Here is a 26,465-nt window from a genome sequence, read left to right as displayed (position 1 = left end):
GAGGTCAATAAGGGATACCTTGGAGCAGGACACGTATTTGCCTTAATCTACTTTTATGAGGAGATTATATAGGCAATTCTTTTTTAAGTGCCAAAGGGTAGAAAAGAAGGAAAATTTCAGGAAGCTAAAGCAGAGCGATATGACTGTAGCCCAGTATGCAACTCACTTCAACTCTCTTTCTCATTTCTCCAAGTCCTTGGTGGCAAATGAGAAAAAAAAGTGTAAGTGATTTGAGAGAGGCTTGAGACCCAGAATTCTGAGGTTGGTAGGGCCACAACAGATAAAGAAATACAGTTGGCTCATGGACTACACCTCAAGGTATGAATTTTGGGAATTGAGGATGAAAGAGAAGCCTAAGAATGAAGATAAGGCCAGGCATAATGGTAATGATGTGGCAGAGTCCTCTAAAAAAAAAATTAGAATAAGGAGAGATTTCAGTGAGAGCACAAGAGACAATACGAAAGTCAAACCTCTGGTCAGAACCAGGGTAAGCAAGTCAAGAATGTGGGAGGCCAGCAAGCTAAAAGGCAAAAGATCCAAAGTTATCCCAGTCGGACAGCGCATCCAGGACTTATGGTCTCCAGAGGCACGAGGGCAAATGTGACCTAAAGAATGTCAGGTGCTTCAACTGCCAGCAGATGGGTCACTATGCCAACGACTGCACGTAACCTGATCGAAGAAGCAGTGCACCTCTGAAGCAAAATCTCATGGTACCAGGTCGTGCTTATGTGGCTGGCTGCTCTTGAAGAAGCTCTTGCTAGCCCTGGAGTGGTTGAAGGTACACTCCTGATTTCTGGTATTCTAGCACATGTATTGTTCGACTCTGGAGCTACACATAGTTTCACCACCTCAACTTTTGGGAAACGGTTGTTCCTTGAACCTTCTCGATTAAGTGTTTCTTACTTGATAGAAATACCTATAGGCGAGTCCACCATTGTGGACATGGTATATAGCAATTGTATAGTGAAAATAGAAAATTATGAGTTGTCTATGAACTTATTGCAACTCGGTTTCAAGGACATATACATTGTTCTTGGCATGGATTGGTTGTCGAACCATCATGCCACCATTGATTGCAGAAAGAAGTGTATCAGTTTTCAAACCCCCCAAACTCCAACTTACATATATCAGGGTGTTAGGAAACTACCCAAACCAACGATCATATCTTATACATTCAAGAAGGATGCATGGGATTTTTTGGCCTACATGAAGACTGAAGAGAGAGACGACCTCACCTTATCTGATGTGGATATAGCTCGTGAATATGCTGATGTTTTTTTAAAGGAACTTTCAGGTCTCCCACCCGATCGAGAAATTGAATTTCAGATCGACCTTATCTCAAGGATAACTCTCATTTCAAGGCTTCTTATCGGATGGGACCTTCAGAGCTTAAGAAACTCACGTATTATCTGCATGAATTATTGGAGAAAGGTTTTATTTGACCATCAGTATCTCCTTGGGGTGCTCTAATTATATTCATCAGGAAGAATGATGGATCACTACGGATGTGTATAGATTATCTATAACTGGATGCAGTGACCATCAAAATTAAATATTCATTCTCGTGGATTGATGATTTGTTTGATCAACTTCAAGAAGTTGCATGTTTCTCAAAGTTGAATGTGAGATCGGGTTATCAACAACTGGAGATTAAGAAAGAAGATGTGACTAAGACAACGTTCAGATCAAGATATGGCCATTATGAATTTATGGTTATGCCTTTTTGTCTGACTAATGCACTAGCAGCCTTCATGGATACAATGAATAGGGTTTTCAGACCATATTTGGATAAGTTTATGGTAGTATTTGTTGATGGCATCCTCATTTTTTCCACCATGAGGGAGCAATATGAAGAACACCTGAGGATAGTTCTGCAGACACTAAGAGAACATCAACTTTATGCCAAATTCTCTAAGTGTGCCTTTTTGTTGAAACAAGTATCCTTCATTGGACATATTTTTTCTAAAAACGAAATCACGGTAGACCCTGCGAAGATTAAAGCAGTCATCAATTGGTCTAGACCTAAGAATCCTACTAAGATTCATAGTTTCTTGGGATTGGTGGATACTACTGACGATTTATGGAAGGGTTTTCTCTGTTGGCAGCTCCAATGACAAAGCTCATGAAGAAAGACATAAAGTTTGAGTGAAATGACAGGTATGAGCAAAGTTTCCAGAAGATAAAGAAGTGTTTGACCATTGCTTCAGTGTTGGTCTTACCTTCTGGATCCGAATGTTTCATTATTTATAACGATGCCTCTTATAAGGGATTGGGTTGTATTCTGATGTAACATGATATAGTGATAGCTTATGCATCTTGCCAACTCAAAACACATGAAGTCAACTATCTGACACATGACTTGAAGCTTGCAGCTGTCATTTTTGCCCTTAAAATATAAAGACACTACTTATATGGTGAGCAATTTAAAGTTTTTATCGACCATCAAAGCCTCAAATATTTGTTTTCACAAAGGGACTTGAATTTGAGGCAGAAGTGCTAGCTAAAATTTTTAAAAGATTATGACTTTGAACTGAAATATCATCTGAAAAAAGTGAATATAGTCCCTAATGCTCTTAGCGGAAAGTCATGAGCATTAGCCAGACTCGCAGATTGGGGTTCATTTTCTTCGATCGTGCATCAGAAAGCAAAAGCTCAATGCTTACTAGGTCGGTTATTATTTGTGCAAACTACATTGAGGTCAGAATTATGGAAGCAAATTAAGGAAAAGCAACCCTTAGATCCAGAGTTGGCCCAAGTGTGGCAAAAGATTTCAGAAAGTGAGGAGTCAGACTTCAAAGTTGATAATCAAGGACTTCTCAAATTTTGTAATAGAGTGTGCATTCTTAAGGATAATCAGCTCGAACATCAGTTATTGGGCGAGGCACACCACTCTAGACATGCCATCCACCCGGGCAACACTAAAATGTATCAAGATTTGAAAGATATGTTTTGGTGGAGTGGAATAAAGAAGGATATTGCTGAGTTTGTAAGTAAGTATCTGGTGTGTCAGCAAGTGAAGATTGAACACCAATGACCCTGTAGATTACTGCAACCACTTCCTATACCTGAATGAAAATGGGCAGATGTCACTATAGATTTTGTCTGAGGACTCCCAAGGACCAAGAATGAGGTGGACTCAGTATGGGTGATTGTTGATAGGCTAACTAAGTGAGCTTACTTTTTGGCCAATAAGATAACTCACTCTTATGACTAGTTGGCCCAATTATTCATTGAAGAGATTGTCAGACTTCATGGAGTACCTGATTCGATTATTTCGGATAGAGAGTTGAAGTTCATGTCATGATTCTGGCAGAGTTTTTAGGAAGCTATGGGGACGCAATTAAAAATGAGCACAATATTTCACCCTATGTCAGATGAACAGTCAGAGCGAACCATTCAGACCCTGAAAGACATGTTAAGAGCATGTAGTTTAGAATATAGTGACTCATGGAATAACATCCTACCTCTGATGGAGTTTGCCTATAATAATATTTTTTAAGCAAGTATAGGCATGGCTCCGTTTGAGGCACTATATGGTCGACGGTGCCGAACACCCTTGTATTGGGATAAGGTTGGAGAAAGAAGATTGTTAGGTCCTAATTTGGTGTAGTGGATGGCAAAACCAGGTGAGATTTATTCGAGAGTGTCTTCTGGCAGCACAAAGTTGATATAAAAGTTATGCAGACCAAAGACGTCGTGAGTTAGAATTTGAGCAAGGTGATCATGTATTTTTGAAGATATCTCATTTTAAGGGAGTGATGTGTTTTGGTCGAAGAGGAAAATTGAATCCAAGATATATTGGACCCTTTGAAATACTCGTGAGAGTTGGTCAGACGGCATAAAGACTGACTTTGCCACCTTCTTTGTCTTGAATTCGCAACATATTTTACGTATCTATGTTGCGAAAGTATGTGCCTGATCCCTCTCATATACTGGATGCAGTTGAGTCAGTATTGAAAATACAAGATGACTTAAGCATGAGTAAAAAGCCTATAGAGATCTTGGATGTGAAAGTACAAAAACTGAGAAACAATGAAATATATGTGGCATTAGTTAGATGGAGTCATCACAACAAAAATGAGGCTACATGGGAGCGTGAATCAAACGTTTGTGCATAATTTCTATAAGTGTTTTCTATTTAGATTTGGGATAAATCTTCTTTTAAGGGGGGTAGAATTGTAAACCCCATCCGACGATTTCGTCGGAAGGGATAACCGTTAAAAAAAAGAGAGAAACAGTTCCTCATTTAGGGGAAGTGCCTTTGATAAACTGAAAAAGGGGTGAGGATAAACCTCACCCTCAAAATCCGTGGGAGGAGTGAGGTTTATCCTCAACCCCCTCACCCTACGTGAGGGCTATAAAAACCCTCACACAGTCTCTCTTCCCCAACCCTGCATCGAGAGCTAGAGAGGAAGCGACAAAGAGCGAGGGAGAGAAGAAGAAAAAATCATAGGGCACTTATCGGATTTTGACGTCGATGACAAGGTAAGCCTCCATCTCTTCTTCTTTTTCTTCTTTTTTGTTCTCTTTTTTTCATTCTCGGCAAAGGGGTGGCCGGCAGCCATGGCTGTCTGTGAGCTTCTGTTGAACAACAAAAAATAGAGGTTTAGGGGAGAGAGAGAGAGAGAGGAGGGGGTTGGCCGACCGATGCTGGTGGCCGGCCCCTCAGCCACAGGGAGGAAGGAAAGAGAGGGCCAACAGTGACTGACCCTCTGCATATGTAAAAATGGAAGGGGCGCTACCCCTTCTGCTTTTAAGTTTTTTTTGACAGGGGACCGGGTCGGTCCGGGTGTGACCCAGACTGAACTGGGTCGGTCTGAGCACGACCCAGATCAAACTGGGTCGGTATGGGTCATGCCCAGATCAAATCAAATATTAAAAAAAAAAGTTGAACCGAATCGGTTCAGGTTGAGAAGGTTCAGACTAAACCAGGTTCAGATCTGGTCAGTTCAGAATGAACTAGTCTGAACCAGACCGGTTCTAGACGAACCAGTTCAGGTTGAGTCGGTTCAGACCGAACCAATTTGGATTAATTTGGGTCAGACTGAACCAATTCAATCTAACTGGGTCTCAGTTCTCAATTCGAATCCAGTTTGATCTTGATCAGACCAATTCTGGATCCAGTTAACCTCAACAGATCCAATTAGAATTGGATCCAAAGAGATCTGAGTATGGATCCATATTGACTGTTCTGGATCTAGAAAAGAATTGAATCTGGTTTAGATCAATTCTAGATCCAGATTAGAATTGGATCTGATTGGATCAGTTTTAGATCCATATCAAAACTGGGTCTGGATCCATATCAAAATTGGGTCTGGATCCAATCATACTGTTATGGATCTAATCTAATAGTTCTGGATCAAGATGAGTTATGGATATGATCGAGTCAAACAGCTTTGGATCCAGATCAGCATTGGACCTGAATCAGGTTGTGATTATTTTTAAATTTTAAGAATAAATCCAAAATACTCTTAGGTATACTCGAGATCCATTTTGGTAAAATGGACATAACTTTGCACCCTGATCTCAGAATTGAGTGAGGTTTGGTGCGTTGAACTCATATCATAGAGAAAAATATAATTCTCTATTGATTTTGGTAAAATTACTGACACAAAAATTAAGGTTTTGTGAGTCAATTCAGAAAGTGTATTTTGGTAATTTTATGAAAATATATGAAGTGTTGTGCATTAATACGAATATGCTTATTTGATGACAAGATTCTACAGTTAGGGCACCTTGAGACTTGATTGCAATTTGAGCATAGTATTTACATCCGAGGTAAGGGATATTATAAGTAATTTTAGATGTGAATAAACCTTTTTACGTTGCATTTTATTGTAATGTCATGAATTAACATGATAACTTTTGAGTGAGAACATGATATGCATTAAATGATCATGCATGATATTCTGAGATGATTGCATAAACATCTGAGTTATGATATAAATATTAATTATGATATATTATGCATATTAGAAAGATATTATATTTGTGATAGCATGTCAGTGTAATTGATAATGACAGGCTTTATAATGAGATTGTGTTTAGAATGGAGTCTCATTTATTCTATTCATATTGTATGCAAAGATATATTGAGATTAGCATGCATAACCCCTTAAATTTCAGAAGTGGCAGCCTATGATAAGGGCTACCAGGTTTACGGCCAGAGTGCAGCAACTATGGAGAGTGGGATACTGGTGATTTAACGATGTGGAGACCCTATATTGTTGCGTGCTTAGTGTGAGATAAGTGTGAGTCCTAACGTTATCATGAGATTAAAGAGTGAGATCTGTCTTGGATAATTCATGATATCACTCGTTAGAGATTGAGTAAATTACGAGTTTGAGAATGTAGTTTAATGTGTTGAACTTAGCTTATGACTTAGTGAGTGTCAATGGTTGGGACTCTAGAGGACCATGCATGGTTGAGAACCATTATGGTTAGGATATAGCATGAACCATACACTACACGAAAAAATGTTAATTAGCGACAAAAAATTATGATAGAAATAATTTGTCATAAATTTATGACGGATTAGCCAGAGAAAACTAGTCATCCCTAAAATTAGAATTAGCTGCAGAATTAGCGACGAAAAAATCATGTCTCAAAATTCATCGCTAATTAACGACGAATTAGTGACAAAAACATTTTGTCTTAAAGTCTGTAGCAACTTCACGATGGATGAGTGACAAAATTTTTCTGTCACTATGCAATTGCTAATTTGCGATGGAGTTTGAGACAGAATATTTTTGTCGCTACATTTTTGGTAAAACCCTAATGCGAGCCCCTTTCTTTTTCTTTTTGTTTCATGCCTCGCACACAGCCTTAGAACACTGCCTGGCGCTTGAGTTCTCTCCTTCATCGCCTCTTTCTTCCCTCACTCCATCTCTCTCACCACCATGTGCCGCCGTTGAGAGCCCCGTCTGTGGTGCCACCTCGTCCCTCTTTGTTGTTGCCTTGCCAGAGCAGCGTCCTCCTTCCTTCCTTGTTTGTCGATTGGCCAGAGTCGGGTGCCACTATGACCACCACCGTCTGCATGCCATCACCATTATCACACCCAGTGAAGCTGCAGACCACCCCTCCAAACACCACCATTGTCTCCTTATTCCTTGCTGCCATTGACCGTCAGCCACCCGCTCTTTGATCGGATCCTAAACCCTCTCCCTCGCTCGACTCTCATAGTCAAACTGTCACTCACCTTGCATGTTGTCATGCACCTAATGTCGGTGCTCTCCCTCTCGCCGACCCCTTTTTAGGTAACCTCTCACCCCCTCTCTCTTTCTCTTGTGTCTTCTTCTCCTTCTTTTTCTTTTATGTGTCATTCTTTTTTGGCAAACCATGGCCGTCGGCAAGGGCTAAAGCCCCTGCTAGTTTTTTTGACAGGTCGGCAGGGGAGACTCCCCCTGCCGCCTGTGACAAAGTTTTCAACAGAGGCTTTGGGCCCTTGCCTTGTTCCTTTCGACCAGTAGGGGCTTTGCCCTTACTGCCTGGGTGTTTCCGGCATGCGGGGGCAAGGCCCTTGCCCCACCCGTTCCTTCTTTTTTGCCAGGGAGGGGTCGAGTTTCCTCCCCGTCTTCTTTTTCTTGGGTTTTGAGGGAGGAGCTCAGCCCCCTCTCGTTTCCCCTTCTTTGTAAGGGAGGGGCTGAGACCCTCTCCCTGTTCTCACTGTCTTCTTTTTCTTGGGTTTTGAGGGAGGGGCTCAGCCCCCTCCCATTTGTCCTTCTTCGTAAGGGAGGGGCCGAGACCCCCTCCCTGTTGCTTGGGTTACGAGGGAGGGGTTCAACCCTTCCCCCATTCCTTCTTTATTTTCATTTTGTCGGCAGGGGGCGGAGCCCCTTGTCCTTGGTTCTTTTAGTCGGTAGGGGGCGGAGCCCCTCCGCCCCCTGTCCACTTTGTTTCTCTGGTCGGCAGGGACTCTGCCTCCCTGCTGTTGTCTTTTCTTGTCGGGCAGGGAGGGCAAAGCCCTAACCTGAGTGGTTCTTTTGCTGACACGGGGAGGGGGCTCTACCCCCCAGTCGTGTTTCCCTTTCGTCAGGCAGGGTGGGGCGAAGCCCCTTGACTATGTCTTTACCTTTGGTTGACAGTCTTTGTCATTGTAGGTGCGTAGCAGAGCAAAATATGTGATGCTTAATGCTAAGAATCGCTTGCTACTTAAAATGCCATACGAAAAGAAACAAGAAAAAACCAAAAGCATGCAAATCAGATAAATACTCATGGTGAGTAAGTGATGTAAGTGCATCACATGTTATTTACTTTCTTGGATGCAACACTTTTCTGCTCACACACTCACTTAGTTGTGCATATGTAGGATTGTTTTGCTGAAGTTTGGAGATCATGCTGAGCATGATTTGAATGTATGGGAATAAAAGTGCTCTTATTTTTGTAGTTTGGATTTTATGGTAGTAATTAGCGGGATATTGGAATGTGTTTATTGAAGATATATGTTTGACATTGTTGTGATATGAATGATTGAATGTATTACAATGTTTGACATGACTATCCATGCTTGGATGAAATTATTTTTTATTTGATTATGCATTCCATGTAAAATTGTATCATGAAAATATGCTTAAATTTAATCTATCGTGTTTATGAATGTGATTTTATCTTTCTAAATATTCTTGTGATGTGTGTAAATATGATGTGATGGTGTTACATACAAAAATATTGAATTATCAATGCATGCATAATAGTTCATAAAATTGCATTTTATGTTAAGGATGTTTGTGGTAGAGAGGGGAAAAAATTTACGCATTAACTGAAACAAAAAAATTGCTCACCAACAATCACCAAACAAGAATTTCTAACAGATTTGTAAACCACAACAAAGTGTTAACAAACTCAACACAAGCAACAAGCAAAATAAAGACTTTATGACCTACAATATGCAAATTATAACATACCAACAAGGAGAAATCAGTCAATATATATATATATATATTTATATATATATATATATATATATATATATATATATATCAAATCATTACATCCACCATCAATGCATGATAAATTAGATATTTCATTCATCATAACATTATTATGATTCTCTTTTAACTGGTTAAGATAATATATGTAACATCATAGGACAAAATGATTATAAACCGTGAATAGATTTACTGTAGGATAGTTGATAATGAGGTATCGCTTGAATATATAGATGGTGTTGACAATTTTATTGAATTTGCAACGACAAGTGTCAGTACAGTGAATCCCACAGGTCGGATCAGGTACCCCTGCATGATGTGTAAGAACAATCAATTTATAGAACCTCATGGTGTTAGACATCACTTATACAGGAAGAGTTTTATCAGTAGTTATCAAAATTAGATATTTCATGGTGAAGAATTTTAGAACAATTTTGATGCATGGGTAGATGTGGTGCACAATAATCCATATGTGGATTTGATATTTGATGTCGTAGGACCAAAACTGGGTTCTGCTATGGGTCCTAGTGATGTATCAACTTGTGTAGATAAAGAAGCAACAAATGATGCAGCTAGTAGATTTTATGACTTACTTAGAGATGTTGATGAACCAATGTAGAATGATTGCGAGAGTCACACTATCTTGTCTGCAGTTCTTCAACTACTGAATTTGAACTCAGAGTATAACTTGAGCCAATTATGTTTTAATCGTTTGTGCTCTATTGTGAAGAGTATGTTGCCTAAAGATTAGAAATTATCATAAAATTTCTACCATGCAAAGGTCATGGTCAACGCTTTAGGTATGGGGTATCAAAAGATAGATACTTGTCCAAATCACTGCATGTTGTATTTTAAAGATCAAGAAAATAGAAGATCATGTACGTCATGTGGGCATCCTCGGTTCAAGCCAAAGATAAGGGACAATGCTAGCACGAGGTCAAAAAAAGTATCATAAAAGTCACTCTGCTACTTCCCTCTCACCCCTAGATTACAATAACTGAATATGTCTTCGAGGACAGTTGAACACATGAGATGGCATATAAATAAAGTTCGACATGATAAAGACAAGATCACGTATCTTGTTGACGCAGAAGCTTGAAAGCACTTTGATCGTACTCATCAAACATTCGCAATGAAAGTAAGAAATGTTAGGCTCGGTTTATGTACATATGAATTTAATCTATTTGAGGGTAAATCAACCACATATTTGTGTTGGCCGGTATTTGTCACCCCATACAACCTTCCTCTAAGCTTGTGTATGAAGCGTCAAAATCTTTTCTTGTCTCTATTGATCCCTAGAACGACGTCTTCTGGCCAAAATCTTGATATATATTTAAGGTCATTGATTGATGAACTAACAATACTGTGGGATGACGGTGTTCTCACGTACGATGCCCATAAAAAACAAAACTTCAATATGAAGGTTGATGTTCTATGGACAATTAGTGACTTCCCTGCATATGGTATGTTATCTGGTTGGAGCATACATGGGAGGTTGGCATGTCCATACTGCATGGAGGATACAAAATCTTTTAGATTGACGCATGGAAGGAAGCCATATTGGTTTGATTGTCACCGTTGATTTCTACCCAGCGACCATCCATTCCAACGACAAAGGAATGTGTTCTGAGCAGGCACAATTGAAATAGAAGGTCCACCTACACGGTTGTCTGGCACAGAGATTTTAAGACGATTACGATACTTTCTATATAGACTGACAGATGCACGTACTGTGTCGTCCATCCTTGGATTTGGGAAGGATCACAATTGGATAAAGAAATCTATATTTTGGGAAATACCATATTGACTGACTTTATTGATACGACATAATTTGGATGTGATGCATGTGGAGAAAAAATGTGTTTGAGAATATGTTTAATACGGTAATAAATGTCAAAGACAAAACGAAGGATAATCTAAAGGCCCATATGGATTTAAAAGTAATATGTAAAAGACCAGAATTGAAACTCCAAGAGTACAATGGCAAAGTACTGAAACTAAAGACAAGGCACATCCTTGGACCAGATCAAGTAAAGCAGGTATGTCAGTGGTTGAGACAGTTGAGATTTCCAGATGGATGCTTCTCTAACATTTCTCAGGCTGTGAAGATAGATGAGAGACAATTATATGGGTTGAAAAGTCATGATTGTCTTGTCATCATGCAATGGTTGATTCTCCTAGCATTTCATGACATGTTAGACAAACCTATATGGGGGATATTATCCAAGTTGAGTTGTTTTTTTAGAATATTATGTGCATCAGAAGTTGTAGTAACTGAGGTAAAGAATTTTGAGGATTTTGTCATCACTACTATTTGTCAGTTATAGAAAATATTTTTGCCAACATTTTTTGACGTTATGGAATATGTGATCATACACTTGTCATATGAACTTAGGGTTCATGGTCCTGTGCAATATCGGTGGATGTACCCATTTGAAAGATATATTTTTATTTATATTTTTCTCTCTAATGCTATTTAAAATTTATTGTATTACGAGATGTATATTATTGACAGATGCATGTTTGACCTCAAAAAAAAAAGGTTCGAAATAAAGCAAGAGTGGAAGGTTCAATTTGTGAGGCATACACTTTAGAAGAGATTTCAAATTTCTCATTTATATACTTTGAGCCTCACATTATACTTGCCCAGCTCATAATGATGATGGAGAACAAGTTATTGTGGCTAACAAACTATCGATATTTAAATCACTTGAGACTGCATTTGGCAGTTGTCGGTCAAAACTCTTGGAAGATCGAGAGCAAGACGCAACACAAATCTATATCCTTTTTAATTGCTCAAAGATCGACCCCTATATCGAGTAAGTATACATAATATGTTACACTATGTTCTCTATGTATATGGTTCAGTAATATAATTATTTGTTAAGTGCAGATAATTTGATCTGGAGTTACGAAGAGAACTTTCATATCTCACTGATTCAGAAGTACAAAAAGAATATGAAAATAAGTTTGGGGCATGGTTGAAAGAGTTGGTAAGGATGATGACATGCATTCTTTCTGTGTAAACAATAATATGTTACTTAATTGGTCGTGTTTACAGTCATTGTTTATGCTTGTAGGTCTTCCATGGTGATGTTAATGACCAAGGAATATGTGATTTATAAAATAGTTTGACCAAAGTTGTGCAATGTTACAATGAGTACATTATTAATGGTTATCGATTTCATACAAAAGACTACGGTGTAAACAAGTCAATGATGAATAGTGGCATGTGTGTCAAGGGTAGCAGTTATGGTGAAAATGAACTTGACTACTATGGTCTGCATGCACAGTATATCTTGCATATTATGTTACATTCCATGCATACTTAGCATGTACATGCACAGTTCATGCATAGTTATAAAACTGATTCATGTAGGACCTTTAAATCTTTACATTTCATGTATATGTCATGTTCATGTTTAGATCAAGAGTTATGTAATTGATTCAAATAATATTTTTACTTGTTAGAATATGGTTTATGGTGGTTGCAGTGGATGAGGACCAAGTGGAGGTCGTGGGACAACATTAAGTAGATGTCTTTGTGTTATATTTAAATATAGCATTCATTATGTTTTTGCTTATATGTTGATATAAAAATTGTTACTTGTTAATCATCTTCATAGGATCCTAGATCAGTGATAGCCAGTCTCAGGCTTCGTCTTCACGTAATGCTTTGATAGGTTTATCATTTAAATAATTATATACTTGATTAGTTTAAATATGCATTGTGTGAATTTCTAACTCAATTTTTTATAGATGGTGTTTCGCCTGCACATGACCCACATACACCAGCTACTCATACACATCATGAGTCAACGCCGGATGTTGGGTCTTCTCAGTCTGACACACGATGACTCATTCAAATAGTATATATCGATAGTCGACCATAAGTATTTCTTTATTACTTATCCAATACTTATCTTATAAATAGTGTATATCGATAGTCGATTGTTAATATGTGCTAATTTATATGTAGCGTTAGGTTCGAGCCACAAGAAGTGATTCGAGAAATTAGAAAGTCACTAGTTAAGCATCTTCTAGGACCGGTCGCTCAATGAAAAGAGTATTTGAATGAAGAGTTGGACAGATTATGGTTCTCATTCATGGTATATAATCGTTTATCATAGCTAATGTGTTTCATATTTAATTTTTTGTTATAATCAAGTGTACTAACTTTCTGAAATTATTTGTAGGCTTTGAATTGCTTCGCGACTGTGAATGAAGAGTAGGACGCGAAGCTAGTATGGCAGAAAGTGGCTGTCAGTCGATTTGCCGACATGATTCACAATATGAAGACTGCAACAATAAAAGCAACTAGTGGGATAGATGATCCACTGCAGTGGAAGGGCCATGGAGGGGTGGAGCCCCTTCTTTTTTGCCAGGGAGGGGTGGAGCCCCCTCCTTGTTTTGTTTTGTATATATGTGTTTCGCAGGTACGTTGCTGAGCTAATTGCGCGATGCTTAGTGCTAAGCATCGCATGTGACTAAAAATACAATGCAAAAAGAAATAAAAAAATGCAAAGGCAAAAGCAATTCAAATCGGGTAAATACCCATGGTGAGTAAGTGATGCAAGCGCATCACATGTTATTTAATTTATTAGATGCAACACTTTTTTGTTCACACACTCACTTAGCTGTGGATATTTATGACTGCTTTGATGGAGTTTGGAGAACATGCTGAGCATGATTTTAATGTATGAGAATAAAAGTGTTCTTATTTTTTGAGTACGGATTCCATGCTAAGCATAGTAGTAGTTAGCGGGATATTGGAGTGTGTTTGTTGCAGGTACATGTTTGATATTGTTTTAATATGAATGATTTGAATGTATTGCAATGTTTAATGTGTCTGTATCTATGCTTGCATGAACTTATTTTCCATTTGACTATGCATTCCATGTGAAATTGCATCGTGAATTTTTTGTTCAAATGAATGTATCATTTTATGTAATGTGATTTCAAATTTTTAAATATCCATGTGATGTGTATAAATATGATGTGATGGTGTTACACACGAAAATCTACGTATTACTTTAAACAAAAAAATGCTCACAAACAATCACCAAACAAGAATTAATAAATAAATTAGATATTCGTTTCACCATAGCATTATTAAGATTCTCTTTTAACTGGTGATGATAATATCTGTAATATTATAGGATAAAATGGTTGCAAACCGTGAATGGTTGTATCATAGGATAGTTGATAATGAGGTGTCACATGAATATATGGATGGTGTTGACAATTTTATTGAATTATCAATGGCAAGTGTCAGTAGAGTGGATCCCACCGGTCGAATTAGATGTTCTTGCGCGATGTGTAAGAACAATTGATTTGTAGAACCTCATGGCATTAGACATCACCTATACAAGAAGGGTTTTGTTAGTGGTTATCCGAATTGGACGCTCCATGGTGAAAAAATTTGAAATAATTTTGACGCATGGGTAAATATGGTGCACGATAATCCATATGTAGATTTGATATTTGATGTCGTAGGACCAAAAATGGTTCTTTTATGGGACATAGTGATGCACCGACTGGGGTAGAGGAAGAAGCAACAAACGATGCAGCTAGTACATTTTATGACTTACTTAGAGATGCTGATGAGCCACTCTAGAATGGTTGCGAGAGTCACACTATCTTGTCTACAGTTCTTCAACTACTGAATTTGAAGTGAGAGTATAATTTGAGTCAATCATGTTTTGACCGTTTATGCTCTATTGTGAAGAGTATGTTGCTCAAAGATGAGAAATTGCCATAAAATCTCTATCATGCTAAGGTTATGGTCAATGCTCCAGGTATTGGGTATCAAAAGATAGATATTTATCTCAACCACTGCATGTTGTATTTCAAAGATCAAGAAAATAGCAAATCATGTCTATCATGTGGACATCCTCAGTTCAAGCCAAAGACAAAGGGAAATGGTAGCACAAGGTTAAAAGAATTGTCATATAAGTCACTCTACTACTTTCCTCTCACCCCTAGATTGCAACAACTTTATATGTCTTTGAGGACAACTAAACAAATGATATGGCATGCAAATAAAGTTTGACATAATGAAGACAAGATCACACATCCTGTAGACGCAGAAGCTTGGAGGCACTTTGATTCATCAGAACTTCGCTTTGGAAGTGAGAAATGTTAGGTTAGGTTTATATACAGATGAATTTAATCCATTTGGGGGTAGATCAACCCCATACTCTTGTTGGCCGGTATTTGTCACCCCATACAACTTTCCTCCAAGCTTGTGTATAAAGCATCAAAATCTTTTTTTATCTTTATTGATCTCTGATCTGACGTCTCTGGGCCAAAATCTTGATGTATATTTAAGGTCATCGATTGATGAACTGAAAATATTGTGGGATGACATTGTTCTCACATACGATGCCCACAAAAAACAAAACTTTAATATGAAGATAGGGATGGCAGTGGGTCGGAGTGGGGGACAAGGTCTCCACCCCCGCCCCGCCTCAAGATTAGAACCTCCATCCCCGCCTCCATCCCCAACGAGGATGGATTTTAACCTCCACCCCCGCCTTCATCCCCGTTTCATGTCTTCCATCCTTAATTCAAACGGGGATGAGGCGAGGCGGGTATGAGGTAGGGAAAAGTGGCAGAGACGGGGCAGGGCGGGGATTGGGGTGGGGAAAAGGGTACGTACATCCTCGCCTCCATCCCCGAACGGAGATGGATTTTAATCTTCGTCCCCACCTCCATCCACGTTTCATACCCTTCATCCCCAGTCCAAATGAGGCGAGGCAGGGCCACGCTTTCCCTCGGTCCACTGCCATCCCTATATGAAAGTTGTTGTTCTATGGACAATCAGTGACTTTTCTACATATGGTATGTTATCTGGTTTGAGCACACATGGGAGGTTGGCATGTCCGTAATGCATGGAATGAAGTCGTGTTGGTTTGATTGTCACCGTCGATTTATACTCAGCGATTATCCATTCCGACGACAAAAGACCATGTTTCGAGCAGGCACAACTGAAATGGAAGGTCCACCCACAAGGTTGTCTGACATAGAGATTTTAAGAAGATTGCGATACTTTTCATATGGACTGACATATGCCCGTAGTGCGAGGCCCTTTATTGGATTTGAGAAGGATCACAATTGGACAAAGAAATCTATATTTTAGGAATTACCATATTGGCCGACCTTATTGATATGACATAATTTGGATGTCATGCATGTGAAGAAAAATGTCTTTGATAATATGTTTAATACGATAATGAATGTAAAAGAAAAAATGAAGGATAATCTGAAGGCTCGTAAGGATTTAAAAGTAATATGTAAAAGAGCGAAATTAGAACTGAAAGAGTACAATGACAAAGTACTGAAACCAAAGGCAAGGTATGTGCTTGGTCCAGATCAAGTAAAGCTGGTATGTCAATGGTTGAGACAGTTGAGATTTCCAGATCAATGCATCTCTAACATTGCTCGGGCAGTGAAGATAGACAAGGGACTATTATATGGGTTGAAGAGCCATGATTGTCATGTAATTATGCAATAGTTGATACCCCTAGCATTCCATGATGTGTTAGACAAACCTATATGGAGGGTATTGTCTAAGTTGAGTAGATTTTTTAGAACATTATGTGCATCAGAAGTCGTAGTATCTGAGATAAAGAATCTCGAAGAATCTGTCGTAACTATTATTTGTCAGTTAGAGAAGATTTTTTCATCAGCATTTTTTTATGTTATGGGGCACGTGATCATACATTTGTCATATGAACTTAGGGTTGGTAGACCTATGCAATATAGGTGGATGTACCCATTTGAAAGATATATATTTTTTAAAATTTTTCTTTTCAATGCTATTGAGAAATTTATTGTAATCTGAGATATATATTGTTGACATATGCATGTTTGACCTCAAAAAAAAAAGTTCAAAATAAAGCAAGAGTAGATGACTCTATTTGTGAGGCGTACACTTTAGAAGAGATTTCAAATTTCTCATCTATGTACTTTAAAACTCACATTCCAACACGCTACACATGCCCACCTCGTAATGATGATGGAGAACAATTAACTGTAACTGACAAATTATCTATATTTCAACCACTTGGACATGCATTTGGCAGTTGCCAGTCAAGACTCTTGGAAGATCGAGAGCAAGATGCAACACAAATCTATATCATTTTTAATTGCTCAGCAATCGAATGTAATACTAAGTTTTGTATGTGCATACATGGTTAGGTAAAATAAGTTTTTGTTAAGTGCAGACGATTTGATCTGGAGTTGCGAAGAAAACTTTCATATCTCACTGATGTAGAAGTACATAAAGAACGTGAAAATAAGTTTGTGACATGATTGAAAGAGTTGTTAAGGATGATTGTATACATTCTTTTTCTATAAACAACAATAAGATACTTAATTAGTCGTGATCGCAGTTATTGTTTATGCTTGTAGGTCTACCATGGTGATGTTAAAGATCAAGAAATATGTGATTTACAAAATGGTTTGTCTAAAGTTGTACAATGTTACAACGGGTACATCGTAAATAGTTATCGATTCCATACAAAAGACTATGGTGTCAACAAGTCAACAATGAATAGTTGCGTGTGCGTCAAGGGTAGCAGCTACGGTGAAAATGAATATGACTACTACGGTGTTATAGAAGAAATAATGGAGTTGACTTACTTAGGCATAAATAATAGCTTGGTATATATTAAGAGTTGATATGACTCATATTACATATCAGTTTGGTATACAGACCAACTTCATTTGGGTTTCCTAGACCGAGTCTGGTCACTTTTGAAGGAGATAGAGAGTCCTAAGCTTTCTATCTCGACCGTTGAAACAAACTGTCTCGGTTTGGGATTCTCAAATCGAGTTTGGCCATGTTTTGGGTGAGACAGAGAGTTTACATCTCAGTTTGGTATAGCTCTCTATCTCGGTTCACAGAGACATACCAACTCGATATAGGTGACCCGAACCAAGCCTAGTCAAAGGTACGAGCGAGAAAGAGAGTTGACCAATAGATCAAACTGTCTCGGTCTGGGTGAATCCCAAATCGAGTTTGGTCAAAACTCAAAGTGAGATATTGAGATGAACTCTTTGTCTCGATTTACTAGATAAATAGACTTGGTCTGGGTTCATCCAAACTGAGTCAGGTCTAGAGGAGATGAGATAGAGAGCTATCATCTCTCTGTTTTGGCTCATTAAGGGACTGACTCGGTCTGGGTGCACCCAAACCAAGTCGGGATCACTTGAGGAGGTGAGACCGAGAGCAGTGCTCTCTATCTCAGGTTTTGGGAACTGATTCAATCAAGACTCTCGATCTGGACACAAACCCAGACCGGGTCCGATGCATTCGTGCCAAACCAGTTTGGTCTGAGTGAGATTCAAATCAAGTATATATATATATATATATATATATATATATATATATATATATATATATATATATTATAGAGTAAACTGATCCAGATCTATATATACATATGGTTTGGGTCTGGGTCCTTATTTGGATCGGATCCAGATCTATATATACATATGGTTTGGGTCCAGTTTGAATCCAAATTCAAATCGGATCAGATTTTGATTTGTTAGAGACCAAACCCAAAATGAACCAGATACAGTTCAGTCCCAGATATTGAGAGTGGATCTTTTTTCCAATGTGGGATCCAAACTAGAAAAGATTTGGATTTGGATTCAGTATAGAAAATAAGAGTATGGATCTTGGTTTCAATTCCAATTTAGACCCAAATAGATCAGACCGGATTTAGATCCGGACTGTTTAAATCTGAGAAAGGACCAGAGAGTGTATTCATTTGAGTCTAGTTTTTTGTTGAGCCCAGGTCAAGCTGATTCTAGGTCAGGTTAAATGAAACCAGATTAGTCAAAAAGAATAATAGAGTATAGGATGGTGGGGTTGAGATTTGAACCTCCATGATCTCATGTGAAAGGAACTACTCCTTATCAATAGGTTAATCTAGTCTAGTTGGTCAAAACGTTGCAAACAAAATATAATTATACTTGTTTTGGGTTAGATATATAGGATTTGTATTTGGGTCAGATCTGCTTCAAAATTGAAAATTAGATCAGGAGGGTTGTCTGGATCTCTCAAGAATCTTGTTATCCTGATCTCGATCCATTTGAGATGTGAAATAATTATGTTGCCCTTATTCTACCTATTTCGGTAGAATGGGACATAACTCTTCACTCTGATATCGGATTTGGGTGATTTTTAGACCCTCGAACTTATCTTTTTGAAAATGATCCATTGACATAAGACAAGATAGCGAACTCCGAGAGGTTGAGATTAGAGTTTGGCAAAAAGGCCTATGCGTATTTTCATAATTTTACATAAGTAGATACTTTAATAATATTTTAATAATTATTGGAATCTTTTCTTATTTAATATCAGGGTTTATAGGAAGACTGAGGTTGTTCTTTAGGTTAAGATTTTGGCGATTCAATGTAAACGAACATTTGCAAATAACTCGCTAGAGAAATAAAATATAGGTTTGTTCATAAATGCATTTTGTTTTGTGATTTTATGTAATATAAGTATGTTGATTATTTTATGTTATGAATAAATAAATGAAATTGCATGCTTAGAAATCTATGTTTCTAGTGTCTTCAATAAGTTGCATAAGGATTGTGACACATATTACATGTTATTTTAAGTACTTGATTATGTCATGTAAATGCTAATAGATGATATGACTCATATCGTGTATGTTCTTGTGATAGAAAGAAGAATAATGTTTTTGATACATATAATATAGTGCAGAAAGAAATGTTTGGCGTTGTGAAAGGAAATAAGAGTTTGAGGGTTCTTATAAAAATGACTTATTCTGAGAATATCACACTTATACCTTGGGAGAGGTATTGTAAGTGTCGTGATATGATGAATTGATAATGTGCCGCTGTGATGGATTGATATCCCAAGAACTAAAGTGTGTATTTGTGATTACATGTTGAACATTAGTTAGTGAACATACATTTGATATTGTATAATACACTAATACTAGGAAATAAATAATGCACTAGGGTAACAACAAAGAGAATGATAAAGAACTTTACTAGGAAGGACATGGTCTAGGACTTTATTTGAGGTGTGTGTACCTCGTTTGTGCTTGAAATTTTTAAGAAATTCTTAGGTAACTCTTAGGAGTTAAAAACATTGCCTATTAGACACATGTTGGATCTATCATAAACCATAAACCTTAGGGGCATATATAACTCTTCGGACACCTTGGATCAGATATAGCCTCTTGAGCTTTTTAGCTAGTTAATGACGAGCATTTTGGGTTCTCCAGCTTGCAACTGGTGTGCAAAGCTGCAGTGATGAAAAGTTTATATTGTGGGCCAATTTGAACTATGTTGTTGTGAGTGGTTCATATATCTGACCAATAATGTAAACTCTAAAGTTGTCTACATAGGTTGCTATGCCTCATAAAGATATTTTTGAAGTAGCTAATTAGTGTAGAGTACGGCATTGAGAATGTTTACTTTGAGAATGAAGAAAGAACAACGTTAAAGGAGAATAAAATATATAAACAACATGTATGCTTAGTCAAAAATTTAGAGTAAGAATAAAAGCTCAGAGCTTACTACAGTTGTAGTAGTCGTGTCTTATATTTGTTAATAGAATCTTACTGAGTTTTAAACTCACCCCCATTTGGTTACAATTGTAGGATCCGAAAGTACTGTTACAAGGATGACTTGACTTGTGAACTCAGACTCGCCTGCTGGTGACCTGAAGTACTTTATTTTATTTATGCATTTCTTTTTAACATTTATTGAACTTTTGATAAACTTGGATGGTCAGTATATAACGGTGAATGAATGTTTGGACAATGATAATGAGACCTTATCATATAAAAAAAATTTATGGTATGGTTTTTGAGGTTGTTTTGGTAATTTTTCTCTGAGAAGCCCTGGTTCGGGCCATTACACTAGGACCCCTATCCCCATGACTTATGCTACGTGTTGGCATGCAGAGAGGGGCGATACCCATGGGAATCAAACCTTGACTGTCCATCTAGCAGCCAAGGCCCCAATCCACTACGCCAACCCCCATTGGGGGCTCCTAGGTAGTTGCCGCTTCAGCTTGCGGAAAGGGTGACTTCATCAATAGATTGTGTTTGATGTAAACCTTGAGTTCACCTGTTGCCGGGCCTACATTTCAACTAAGTTTGTCCTCACAAAAAAGGGCAAGAAATGGAAATCCAACGATTATCTCAAATATCATACCATTTGGATCACAAGATAATCCAAGCCACACAAACACCGCATGCATCATGCAGAAATATGATGCGGGAAGGGTCAAAAAAAAGAAGAGGCCCGACAAGTTCCATAATGGCTTATATCACTATCAAGCCCCAACAGAATCCAAGGGCCCAAAGGCAAGATCAAGAGGATCCCCACCTCTTGAGCAAACAAACACAGCGAGTACGTAACGAAATGAAAAAGTATATGGAAAGTATCCCTGAGGATAACATGCCCAACCGGCACCATAGGGTCAGGACACAAACTTTTTGGTTGTTTGTCCCGCCCCACTGGTCCCTGCACAACAGACAACAACCAACCAGTGAACCAAGTTTGGCCACGCCTTCCAACACCTCTTTCCATCCAATCTCTCATCCTCAGAGAACTAGAGTATCCAATGTCAACTTCTCGGAGCGAACCGTTCTGCTTCTGGCAGGTCGTGTCGACCTGGGTCTTCGCAGCCTAAGCGATATACCTATGTAAATACCAAGAGGGGGCTCAGCTTGTCTGCCAGGAGTAGTCAGGGCACGTCATTTTGTGTTGAGACGTTGCAAGTTCGAATCTCAATGGTATAGTGGTATAACTGGCAGGGGTCTGCCCAACCACATCTTTCTCTGTCGGTCAAAAAAAGAAAGCTATCACTATGTAATTTTTTTTATTTTTTTATATATGATACAAGTAACTCTCGTCAAGAACAGGTTCAATTACCCCCTCTCAGGATGTTTAAGAGTAGTAGGCATGAGTTTAATTTTAGGGATGGCAGTGGACCAGGGAAGAACGGGGTCCTGCCCCTGCCTCGCCCTGTTTAGACCGGAGATGAAGGACTTGAAAGGGGGATGGAGGCGAGGATGAAGATTAAAATCAAAACGTGTGTCGGGGATAGAGGTGGGGATGGACTTACGCTTTCCCCTGCCCTGCCCCATCCTGATCTCTGCCTTGCCCCGTCCCCAATCCTTCTAAGAACGGCAATCGACCAAGGGAAAATGGGGTCCCGCCCTGCCTAGCCTTGTTTGAACCAGGGATAGAGGTTAAAATCCAAACCTATGCAAGGATGGAGGTCCAGATTTTGAGACGGAGCGAGATTGAAGACCTTGTCCCCTGCTCCGGTCCACTGCCATCCCTGTTAATGTCTCGCAGATCAAACTCGTGGCAGGTATAGAACCCAGTCCATTATCTTGACGTTTATCCCCATCATGAAGTGAGGCCTATTACACCATTGGACTAAGCAATGGTCGTCCAGATAAAATTAATGCGTAGCATTTAATCTTGTTCAAAAAAAGCACAAGTGTCCAATAAATGACTTAATATGTAAAATAGTACAGTGCTTATGAAGTAAAAGTTGACGAAGCGAAATGAAGGTCAGGAGGTAAAAAAAGCCATTTGCTTACTTGAAGGATTTTAAGCCTTTTTTCCGAATAATACCGATGAAAATGGCTTTTAAAGAAAAAAAAAACATTTCCTAACATGATTTCCAACATCAGAGAAAAGTTTGATTCCTTCCAAAGGAAGCAAACTTTTCACAGAGATTTAAAAAACATGAAAGAAATGTGTTGATTTCACATTTTTGAGGTCTTCAGATGCTTTCCATAAGTATGACTCAATTACAAAACTTTGTTGGTGGAATAAATGTTGAGGAAGTAGTTTATGCATTTCGAGAAGGGGTGAGACCTCCACACCTTTGTATTTGCACCAAAAACAGGATGTGGTAACCACTATAGAGATGGTAGCTGCCAAATCCAGGAATTGGCAGCTGCCACTTTTCCAACAGCATAAGCTCCCTTCGGCTACCACGGCCCAATCAAGGGCTAAAAACAAAAAGATTTGAATATTTGGGGGAAATTCCAAATCAAATGGAGAGCGTAAGTTATTTTCCCTTTGTGACAACTTCCTTTAAAAACCCAAAAGGGCCAGCAATTCATTACCACATTTGGGACACGCAAAAAGTAAACGATGGGCCCCAATCTGAAATTTGTTTATTAAAAAATACAAAACAGAAGGGGACCCAGTGAGTCAAATTGAAAAGGACACATATAGCCACTCAGATTGACCCATTCCCCACCTTGGAATGATATTAACTGCTCGTCCAACACCCCACCATTTCTCGTCTTGGCTAATCAATCATATTAACTGCTCAATTATGAGCAAGGGAAAAACCCAAAGCCCAAAACCAATCACCACCCATCACAGAATCCGACGTTGACAAAGCATCAAGTTAGCCAAACGCCATGAATATCGAATCCAACCCACGATGCACGACCCGATACGCCGGGACCACCCTCTCGTCCAAAAAGCGACGAATAACATAGCTGGACCGGTTAGATGATACGAATCACAGAATAATATCATAACCAAGTCATTGGATTCTTGACATCCAATGGCCTCCAGAGACGGAGCCTTCAGATCATATATTACAAACGGCAACAAAGAAGAATCATTACAACTACAAATATCATAACCAAGTCATTGGATTCTTGACATCCAATGGCCTCCAGAGACGGAGCCTTCAGATCATATATTACAAACGGCAACAAAGAAGAATCATTACAACTACAAATATCCATGGATAGGAGGGACAGAATTCAAATTTCAAAACTGACTAAACCAGATTGAATATTTACAACAATGGGCAACACACAAAAGGCAACAACGAAGAATCATTACAACTACAAATATCCATGGATAGGAGGGGACAGAATTCAAAATTCAAACTGACTAAACCAGATTGAATATTTACATCAATGGGGGCACACACAAATACAAAAGCAAAAGGAAAAAGACTCAAAACCCTAGACGTAGTAAAAAAAATATTTACAGATTGGGCCGCGGGCAGAGACGAACAAAACAAAACCAAAAGCAGCGAACACATAAATCATAGCCACCTAAAAATTTCCCCAAGAAACGGACCCCTAATTTCTAGTCTCATCCTTCAAAATCTAAACCCTAAATCTCAGAAGGAACCGAACCCCCATCTGTCAAGAAGAGGCATCCTTTTCCTCTTATTCAAAAATCTCATCTACATATTACATACATATACAACTTGATGATGAGGGTCTTAAGAATATACACGGGCAATAGCAAAAAACAGACTCTACTTTAAAACTTTTTCCTTTCGTTTTCCTTTGATTTTGATGGTCGAATTTGTGATGACGAACTCTCTCGCTGACCTTAGAGGGTCAAAACTCAGGCGGTAATTAGTGGATGGACGGATCAGGCCATGGCCGGGATGCTGCACCTCCCGCGGTCACGATCCAGGCAGTCGAAACCTTCGATTCTGACGGCCGCGGGCTTGTGACCGAACGTGGCCCTCACGCAACCCTTTCGAGCGGAGGAGGAAGAGGCCGAGCAAGAGGAAGGTGAAGCGGAGGGAGGGGACGATGTCGGCAGCGAAAAACCGGCCGAAACCGGAAGGGGCACAGGGGAGAGGTCACCCCGACCCTCCGTAAACCTGGCATCGTGGACCAGAGGGTTGGCCGTTCGGCCTGGCGGTGACCCGCAGAAGTAGGGAGGCGAACGGCAGAACGACTGGTCGCCACCGTAAACTCCCTGCAATTAGCAACGATTCCAAGCAATCGATCAAGGCTTAGAGACGGATGAAGAAACTTTTTGCAGAGAAATTATATCGAAGAAAAGGGATACCTTTGCGAAAATGATGTCCAGAAGTTCCAAACCCGCCTTCGAATCGATCTGGTCTGTCGGATGGCTGATTAAAGTCAAGATTATCATGGATCAATTTCACAGAGAGAGAGAGAGAGAGAGAGAGAGAGAGAGAGACCTTAGGTGAGGATGGAGGGGTCGCACGGCACCTCCAACGAAACCGTGGCTGATGATGGCGAGACGTCTCGGCTTCGGGCAGACCAGGGGTCCCCTGGAGCTCTCCGGAGATGCGAAAGGCGTCATCAACCTTCCAAGATCAGCCATATCTTCGAACGCGTTGAACTGGCGCATTTCAGAGACCGATCGACACGAGAAGATGAAAGATCGTATTTTTCCTTATATATGTACAGGTTAGAGGTGAGTTAATTAGTTTTATTTACAAACCGACCATCAGGTTCCCTCCAAACGCACCTGGTAAAAAAAAACACGAGATAGAGTTTCAGACATCGTTCCAATGCATTCAAAATCAGCTCATGGAAAAGAATCCCAGCAGAAACCAACGAATTCCTCCCAGAGCTTCCGCGGAACCAAGGAAACCACATTTGATTCCACGAAAGATCTCAGAAAACCGAGATCTTCTAACAGAGTTCAGACAAAATAACTCATAAAACACTAGATCTACAAATTCCCAGCGATATCTGAACAACTAGGAAACAACTCGCTAATTCAAAGCAAGCGGAGCGCATCGAGGCTAGATCTCACGATCAGAACGCCCGAAACTCTTAAGAAACGTTCCAAATGCTCACAAAGGAACGGGGAATCGCCAAAGAAGGAGAAAATTTCGAATTTTCGGGAAAAAAATCTTCGATAAAAAAAAAGAAGATAAATAAGAGAGGGAAATGGAGGTAAGGAGAAGAAGCATACCTCTCTCTTCTCAACGAGACATGGAAAATAAAATTAGATAAAAAGGGGGAAAACGGGTATGTGGAGGGGATGGAGGAAAGAAAGGAACGCGTGGGATGGTGGGTGAGATTTATAGGAAAAGAAAAGGACACGTCAGAGAGAAGGAAGTGTGAAGAAGCAACGCCAGCCGTTCGATTGATTGAAATAATTTTTTTTTTAAATTTTTTAAAAGGCGTGCGTTTGCGTGGTTCAGAAAAGAGGCACAGTTCATTTACAGCGTGACATTTTAATATTCCCCTTAAAATGAAAAAGGTAAAAAACGCTCCTCGCATCACGCGTTGATTTGATATATTGAAATGGGGAACCAACGGACCACAAAATTTCTTATCGGTTTTTTGAAAAAGCACAAGGAAAAAGTAAAAGGCATTTTTTGGGTTTTGCAATTTGGCAGACTCGGCACCTTTCCACGGTCTGTTGGATATTTGGATCTTGTTTTTTTTCCTCCAGCAGATAAAAGAAAGAGAAAATTAGAAGAAAAAAAAAGCCGCTGCATTTTTGGGTTCCATGACACGGTGGACATCTCCTCTCTCCCAATCCAAACCATAGGCTCGTCGGTTACGGGACGGAACACTCTCAGGGCAATCATGTGCTTAATGCACAAATTTTATGCCATGTGATTGCACCCGAACCAGACTCCCATCAGCTCAGTTGCGGTACAGCTAGACTAATAATTCCGGGGGCGGGGGACCTCGGCGCGCATTGTGAGAGAGAGAGATGACAACGAGAAAGGTACGATACGATTCTGTTATACGAGTG

At 39.2% G+C, this 26,465-nt stretch overlaps 2 protein-coding genes across 2 annotated transcripts; one reads left to right on the top strand and one right to left on the bottom strand.

The window, feature by feature from the left end:
* The first annotated feature begins 726 nt into the window (after positions 1 to 726).
* Positions 727 to 1,470, top strand: LOC149834177 (uncharacterized). The gene has a single exon (XM_090009297.1). It carries the CDS (start codon positions 727 to 729, stop codon positions 1,468 to 1,470), a length of 744 nt encoding a protein of 247 aa, XP_089865423.1.
* A 22,368-nt stretch (positions 1,471 to 23,838) lies between these two features.
* On the bottom strand, positions 23,839 to 25,767 carry LOC149834176 (uncharacterized). The gene is made up of 4 exons (XM_090011267.1): positions 25,671 to 25,767; positions 24,925 to 25,217; positions 24,789 to 24,852; positions 23,839 to 24,695 (listed from the first exon to the last, which is right to left on the bottom strand). Exons 2-4 carry the CDS (start codon positions 25,095 to 25,097, stop codon positions 24,360 to 24,362), a joined length of 573 nt encoding a protein of 190 aa, XP_089867393.1. The 5' UTR covers positions 25,098 to 25,217; positions 25,671 to 25,767; the 3' UTR covers positions 23,839 to 24,359.
* Between the last annotated feature and the right edge of the window lie 698 nt (positions 25,768 to 26,465).

The sequence above is a fragment of the Nuphar pumila genome, chromosome 6, assembly GCF_984573655.1.
Source record: "Nuphar pumila chromosome 6, dmNupPumi1.hap1.1, whole genome shotgun sequence".
Lineage (NCBI taxonomy): Eukaryota > Viridiplantae > Streptophyta > Magnoliopsida > Nymphaeales > Nymphaeaceae > Nuphar > Nuphar pumila.
The sequence above is the reverse complement of the archived record's forward strand: the minus strand, read 5'-3'. Positions and strand labels throughout refer to the sequence as shown.

Excerpts from the sequence above, each read along its gene's own strand:
- LOC149834177 (XM_090009297.1), top strand. The coding sequence starts at position 727 with ATGTGGCTGGCTGCTCTTGAAGAAGCTCTTGCTAGCCCTGGAGTGGTT.
- LOC149834176 (XM_090011267.1), bottom strand. The coding sequence starts at position 25,097 with ATGCGCCAGTTCAACGCGTTCGAAGATATGGCTGATCTTGGAAGGTTG. Across the intron at positions 24,853-24,924 it reads CCCCTCCATCCTCACCTAAG|CCATCCGACAGACCAGATCG; the intron begins GTCTCTCTCTCT and ends GACTTTAATCAG. Across the intron at positions 24,696-24,788 it reads TGGACATCATTTTCGCAAAG|GGAGTTTACGGTGGCGACCA; the intron begins GTATCCCTTTTC and ends TGCTAATTGCAG.